This window comes from Anopheles ziemanni, chromosome 2 (assembly GCF_943734765.1).
Source record: "Anopheles ziemanni chromosome 2, idAnoZiCoDA_A2_x.2, whole genome shotgun sequence".
Lineage (NCBI taxonomy): Eukaryota > Metazoa > Arthropoda > Insecta > Diptera > Culicidae > Anopheles > Anopheles ziemanni.
The window spans coordinates 49757120-49764975 of NC_080705.1; the positions used below are offsets into that span (position 1 = coordinate 49757120).

Consider the following 7856-nt stretch of genomic DNA (forward strand, 5'->3'; position numbering starts at 1 on the left):
AAGAAAATATTAAGTAAGGTGAGTACAGTTAAGTGAAAATAAGTTGAATATCATATTAAAAATCAAAAACACGCAGGATAGCCACATAGAACATAAAAATCGAAAATAATCAAAATGTCTACGTCGAGAGGAAAGCGCAGCTTCCGCGAAATCTTGGTAGAAGATTGCGTGACGTTGGAGAATGGAGTATTTTTTTGTTCCATTGACCCAGTCAATGGATGTAAATACCGGCAAAAGAGCGAAAAATATGATTCGGGGAACTTTATACGCCACATGCGATCGGAACACCCAGCGTTGGCAAAAACCCATGGACTCATGCAAGAAGAGAAAGAAGTACCGGCCAAGCGTAGAAAAATTGCCAAGGTCCCTGTAGCCATTGACCGACAAACGCTACTAGAAGGTATGGTGAAGCTGGTCTGTACCCATAACTTGCCGATACTTTCTATCGAATGGGAAGGTTTGAGGTTGATATTACAACCAATTTGCGATGCATTAAAGATGCAGCTAAATCGCCCAAACCTTGTCTGTCATCTGCGAGCTGCCGCAGAAAAACTTCGTGTCGAAATGACCGATCTCGTGAAAGAAAAGATTATTTGCTTGAAAATTGACAGTGCAACTCGACTTGGACGGCACATCCTTGGAATCAATGTGCAATTTTTTGATTCGGAGCAAAAGGATATCGTCATTTACACGATCGGTAATATAAATCTTCCACTAATATTTTAATTCTGTTTCTATTTTTATGGAAACTGTTCTTAGAGTTCCTATTGGCATTTATTATTTGATAGGGATGGTTGAGCTCAATGAAAGGCACACAGGAAAATTTCTCAAAGCGAAAATTATGGAAATCCTCAACTTGTATGAAATAACATTGGAACAGATTTTTACGGTGACGTGTGATAATGGGGCGAACATGATCGCCACAGTGAAACAGTTGCAGTCTGAACTATCAATTAACCCGCTCGATGCAGACGACAGCAACGCGGTTTCCGACGAACATTTAGATTACACGGAAACTATTGAAAAGGAGTTTTCAAACACTATAACGCTAGTGAGATGTGCCGTTCATACCATGCAACTTTCGGTTACCGATGTCATCAAGGCATTCGATGCCGAGATTCGTAAATGTACCTCGGTATCGAATAACTGCAGGAAAATTAAATTCAAAAATGTGTTTAATGACGAGTCTCTTCCACCGCTGTACTCAAAAACGAGGTGGGCAGGCATCTATGCAATGCTCAACCTTTTCAATAACCATGAGGATCTTTTCATCGAGCTGAGTCAACACCATTCGGAATTAGGTAAGATAAATTAAACCAAACAGAATTTTTGCTTGATGATGATGCATTTAAAAGATTAAATTTTATTTTTAGACTTGACGGAACTATGGGAGTTTATAAAAGAATATGTTGCAGCATTTGAACCTGTCTACATAGCCACGAAGTGTATGCAGGCTAAACATACCTCGCTCAACGATTTTTATTTGAACTGGATAAAGGTGATTATGCAAGTTAGGCTAATTCAAGGAAATCGATTTGTTGAACCGCTTACACAGGCTCTTAAACAAAGGCTAATAGTTCTGAAGGAAAATATCGTATTTAAGGCTGCACTTCTAATTGACCCGAGGTTCAATTACCTAAATTCTAGATTTTTCAGCCTGGGTGAAAAGGATGAAATACGCATTTAAAGTTTCCACCTTTTTGGGTTTATGCATATCCCATATCGACACTACTTGTTGAGTTATAATTATAAAAATTCTTATTTTGTTTATTTCTAGAGCTTCATCATCGCTACATCACAACGTATGCAGCAAATCAAAAATAAGGTCCAGCCATCTCCTTCACCATCACCTTCTTCTTCAGCTGACTCTAATACATCAAATAATAGGTCAACTGATTTTGATATATTTTTGACCGAAATGTATGGAGGTTTATTGCCGGAATTCGATGTAGAAACAGCAAACACATCCCCAACCAGATTCGTTCGACAGCTGAACGCATTGGACTTGGAGTCCCATCAAAATTCCACATTTGATCTTTGGCAATATTGGTTGTCGCGAAAACCCACGCACCCTGAATTGTATGAAGTTGCGACAATACTTCTTGCAGTTCCATCGAACCAAGTTTCAGTGGAGCGCGCTTTTAGTGCACTTGGGTTGGTTTTATCCGATAAACGGACTAAGATGCACGATGATACGCTGGAGAATATTTTGTTGATTAAACTCAACAAAAGTTTGTTTGAAAAGATTCTTCCAAACCTTTACAAATGGCATGAAGAAAATATTTGATTTGTGTTTGCACTAGGATAATATGTGATTTAGCTATAAGAATGTTCATAAATATAAAATTTCCAGTAGTGTTATTTGACTGGATTCCTCAACATTTTATAAATTGTATCTTCGGCTCAATAAAAAATAATTTAATTGAATTAAACTATGAATAAATATTTTTTGTTACGAACCGGTTTGTGTTTGGACCTTATTGTTTATGTTTCGTTTGTTTGCCGTTACGAAGTTCAATTTAATTATAAAAAAAAAAGATTTTCATTGCGTATGAAAAGTTCAAATGACATTCAAAAGACATTCATTTGAACGAGGATTCGACGACGGTAACTACAGCAAATGAATGTCGTTTCATTGAATGTCGTTGACATTCATATGCTACTACGGTGATAGTCTTATACGATTCACGTTACAAACCAAAAATTCGTTTCACGATCGAATTCAGTGTCGTTAATAAACAATGATTTCGACAAGTAGGCTAAAGCGAATGTCAAACAAAGTGTCGACAGTTTACAACACTGGCTAAGCTATTACTAACTTTAGCATAATCTTTCAATTCCGCTTTGACATTTTTCGACCAACCATGTTTAACTTGTTGGTATACTTGTTTCAATATTGCATCTGACTTTTGGAATTGACTAATCATCTCAATGTCAATGATTGAGGACGACGAAATCGCATTTACTTGTGCGCAATCTTCTTCTATTTCTAAACCTTCTTCTAATGGCAGTCTACTTAATGCATCTACATGACTCATGCTTTTGCCTGGCCTATGCTCTATTGTGTATTCATATTCGGCTAATATCATTGCCCATCGACTCAATCTAGCTACTGCAATCGACGACGTTGTTCTTGACGGATTGAATATTTCTTTTACTCCCGAATTATCGGTCACTAGTTTAAACTTGATTCCGTAGATGTACTTATGAAATTTTTTTACACCAAAAACAACCGCTAACGCTTCTTTGTGAACCTGCGCATAGTTTTTCTGCGCTTGTGAGAGAGTTGCTGAGGCAAAATATATTGGTTTCTCTACTCCATCAATTTCATGCGACAATATTGCTCCTAATCCGTAAGGACTAGCATCAACTGCTAATATAACAGGCTTTTTAGGATCAAATGGTACTAAAATGTTGTTATCTACCAACATTGATTTCGTTTTTTCGAATGACGCCTGACATTCATTTGACCATACATATTTTTTGTCTTTGCGTAGCAATTCATACATTGGACTTAATATTGTTGCTAAATTTGGCAAAAACCTGCTATAATAATTTATCATTCCTAAGAACGCTTGCAATTGCATCACATCTGATGGTACTGGAGCTTTAATTATTGCTTTAACTTTCGACTCATTTGTTGTTATTCCGTTCCTCGATATTTTATACCCTAGGTACTAAATCTCCGGTTTGAAAAATTCCGACTTTTTCTCGTTTATCTTCACATTGTGCTTTTCTAGGCTTTTCAACACTTCGCATAATTTTTCTTTACATTGTTTTTCGTTTTCACCGCCAACCAATATGTCATCCATATACGCAATACCTTGAGTGTTTAATAATATTTGATCGATAATCGTTTGAAATATCGCAGGCGCTGATTGTACTCCAAAAGGCATTCTAGTATACTTGTATAACCCCTTATGGGTATTTATGGTACAAATATTTTGCGATTGTTCTGATAGCTTCACTTGCAGATATGCTCCTGTTAAATCTATTTTGCAAAACACTGTCCAATTTGCAATTTTCGCTAAAATATCGTCAATTTTCTCTAAACAAATCCGTACCGAACCATCACTTTTTCCTCTTACTACTATAGGACTCGCCCACGCTGATGTACGTGTATACCGTCTTGTACTAACTTCTCTAGGTTGTTTTCTACTTTTTGTACTAGAGCAAACGTACGCTGAGTACGCTTTGTGAAATATTGGAGTACAATTTGGTTTTAATACTAAACTAGCTTCAAATCCTTCTATCATTTGTTTATGATTCCCATCTGTTAGAGTTGGAAATATTTCTTTCATTTCTACTAGCCATTTATCCGCATCAATTTGGTTTAAATTAAAACTTTTTCTCCAATCAGGGAATAATACGTCTAACGCATCACGACCTAGTAGAGGGTTCCCTCTGTTTTCTGTCGGGATTATTGTTATTTCTAACTTGACCGTTCTATTGCTCGCGATAACATTAACAGTTATTTTGCCTAACGGTGTTAATCTTTGTCCAGATGCCGTAATCAATCTTAAATCTGTTTGTTCTAATTGTAGATTTGAAAATTTTTCTCGATATAAATTCTCCGGCATCACTGTATTACACGCGCCGCAATCAATCTCAAACGCAATGTCCGTGTAATTAACTTTTAACATGCGCACTTCTGGACTACTTATTACATTGATCCGCGCTATGTGTGTTAGTGATCTATCCTGCCCATGTACATTTTTGCTCCTGCAACACGACGACACATGTCCGTACTTTTTGCAGGTAAAACACTGCCACGTAGGACATGTCTGTGGGTTGTGCGATCTTCCGCATCTGTGACAATTATTATCATTACTTGGTTTTACAGGTGCACCACTTCCACGGTAGTAGTGAGATTTTGAAACGACGCTTCTTTTTGGCGCACTCCTAATCGCCGCCATTTCTCCTCCTTTCTCCTTCCTCGTAAAAGCTTCGTTCTGCTCGTCCGCAGCTTCCCACGTTCTCGCGATGCTTTCTGCTCCTTCGAACGTGAGACCAGTCTCACGCAGAAGCCGCTTTCTCAGGCCATCATCGCGAACACCCGCAACCAGCTGATCACGCAACGCTTCCACCAGACAGCACTTGAATTCAGATGTTTGTGCGAGCGCCTTTAGTTCAACTATATATTCCGCCACTGATTGATTCTTTTGAATACAGTTCCTAAAGTTGAACCGCTCCGCTACCACGTTCACTTTCTGCTCCATCTGTTCTTTAAGTTTAATCACTAACTTTTCGTACGGCACTGAACTTGGTTTCTCCGGTAGCACCATTTTTGAGATCAAACTGTACAGTGATGCTCCTCCCAGCGTTAACAGCATCACTGTTTTCTTCCCGGACTCAACTTCATTTACATCGAAGAAGATATCCATCCTCTCCAAATACTCCTTAATACTTTCTCCCATTACAAAGGGCTCAATCTTTCCAATCAAAGACATTTTGACTCGACTTGACTTGACTTGACTTTTTTCGCTTTTTTCCTCGTCGCCAACTATTATGCGGACTTGTTGCTTCTTCCAATGCTGATCAACGACTGACCTTTTATTATGATCCTTACACATATACTTATGTCTAACTTACATCGATCACTTATACTACGCTTACATATTACTTACATTTCTAAGACACTACACCTTTGTTGTTGGTGCCAACGGTGATGGAATGAACCGGGTATCCACGCCTTCCTTGGTTTCGGCTGCAGCCGCCCTCGGAGCCTCGAAGTCCATCGCGCCGGCCGGATCGCTGGTAATTTTCGGTAAGTACCAACTCTTTCGCTCTACATTCGAAGTCGTCTTTTCTTCGCCGTCTGACTGCAGTAAGATAGCGTGATCGTACTGTCCAAGGGAAGCAACAATCTCACTAGCCGTCGTTTTGTTGCAGGAATATGCTTTGGACCCCACAAGATAATCCGCATTGATCCCGTCGTGAAGCAGATAGTGGTGAATCTCCGCGCATTCGAATTTTCCGCAACTACCGGCACCACGACACGATTTGGAACCACCGCCGGTACCGTTCGAGTCCTTTTTGTTCTGTATCGTCAGCTTGATCCCGTCCGAGCTCGGCTTAACCATGTACTCGGACGCCTTACTACCGCTGGTCAGGGCCGCCGTCAGCGAAGGCGCACTGGTCGACATGGAAGATAATTGCCCGGAGTGTTTTGTGAGTGCTGTGATTTGCGTGCCGTCTGTGTGGTGCCGGGATGCGGTCGGTGTCGTCAAACACCAAATCGTTGCGAGGCCTTCGTCCTGCTGGTGCACATCCGCCATTGCGCCGCGCTCCCCTCGGTCGTTGCACCCAGCTGGGCGATCAACTGACGCCATCGCGCTATTCTCGCTGTGGTCAACGCTCACGGTACGATCAGCTGACGCCATCGCGCTAGATGCCCCTCGGTCGACGCACCCAGTATCACCTTCGTTTGGCTCATCGCTGCGCCATGGCGCTGGCCACCTTTGGCCATCCGTTGTGGATGACTCGCCTCTTTCCATTGCCAATAGTCGTTCCGCTAACTGCAGCTCCCGGCGCTCCATTTCGAGCTCAAGCTCGCGACGCTCGATCCGAAATCGTCGTTTCTCGATTTCGAACTCGCGCCGGGCCAGGCTTTGCGTTGCCGCTTCGGAAGCACCATGTCCGCGGGTGCTCCGATCCCTTTGGGACGCAGGCGAGTGGTCGCGACAGCGTCCGCTGCTGGTTGGGGAGTTGACAATGGGAGTGTTCATCTGCTCCGCAGTTTCCATTTGATTTTGTTCCGTCGCCATCGCTCTTCGGAATTACAACAACTTCTCGCGCGAAATTAATCGATTATTTTCCGGCGGCCCGACACTCTACGGGATTACACGAACTTCGCACGGAACGAACGATTGTACACGATTTTTTTTTTTTCCACGATGTATGCGACCGCATGACAGATTTCGGAACATTCTCCACTGCATCGAAGCCAGCTGCGAGCAATGAACCGATCTGCTAAACTATCGACCAAGCGAAAAATCTAGGAACTTTCTCCACTGCAACGAAGCCAGCTGCGAGAAACGTACCGATCGGCAAGGCTATCGATCACTCGGCAATTGCTGGAATATTCTCCACTGCAATAACGGCAGCTGCGAGCAATAAACTATCAATTGTCACATGCAAATTCACGGTAAAATTGTATACACAATTACGCGGTACCTAAGACTACAACAAACATTCTACACTTCGACGCAAGCTGTGAGCAATGAACCTGCGCATACAACTTTTGTTAACACTAACTCACATACGCACATTCACGGCAACGGACGAGCATCCTTATCGTGCTTTTTTGATCGGTGTATCGGAGGTTGAACGGATGAGAAACTAAAATAGTCAAACGAAATTCATTCGTCAACGATCGTCCGCAAGTTAGGTTTTGTAAAATCAATCAGGCAATCCTACAAAGAAGAAGATCCACACGTTAAAATAGCTGTTCACCGCACATGCCGGTGCAAACCTTTTAGATAATAGCAATACAGCATCATCGCACGGGTGCATTGAAATAGGCATCGTTTCGCACTTCATCTACCCGTAGGCTCCACAAGTCCATGCACACTGTTATCAAGCCACCGAGGCCACTTAGTATCTAGAAGAAATGCAGAGGAACACCATGAAGAATTGTTTCCACCAGCAAAAACTTACTTCGATTCGGATTGAACGAGCCTGCTATCGAATGTATGTTATCGAAGATCGATAACAATCCATGAGGTTTTTGTTGACGTTACGTCAAGGGGGAGGAGGATGTTTGTACTTTGTAAAAAACATTGAGTTTAGACCAGTTGGTTGATCCTTGACATAAACTTAAGCACCAATCACTAGGTACACATTTCTCGCTAGAA

The 7856-nt window shown here is 41.5% G+C and overlaps 1 protein-coding gene across 1 annotated transcript; it reads left to right on the forward strand.

The window, feature by feature from the left end:
- Positions 1-790: 790 nt before the first annotated feature.
- On the forward strand, positions 791-1315 carry LOC131293765 (uncharacterized). The gene has a single exon (XM_058321826.1). The coding sequence runs from the start codon at positions 791-793 to the stop codon at positions 1313-1315; it is 525 nt and encodes a 174-aa protein (XP_058177809.1).
- The last annotated feature ends 6541 nt before the right edge of the window (positions 1316-7856 follow it).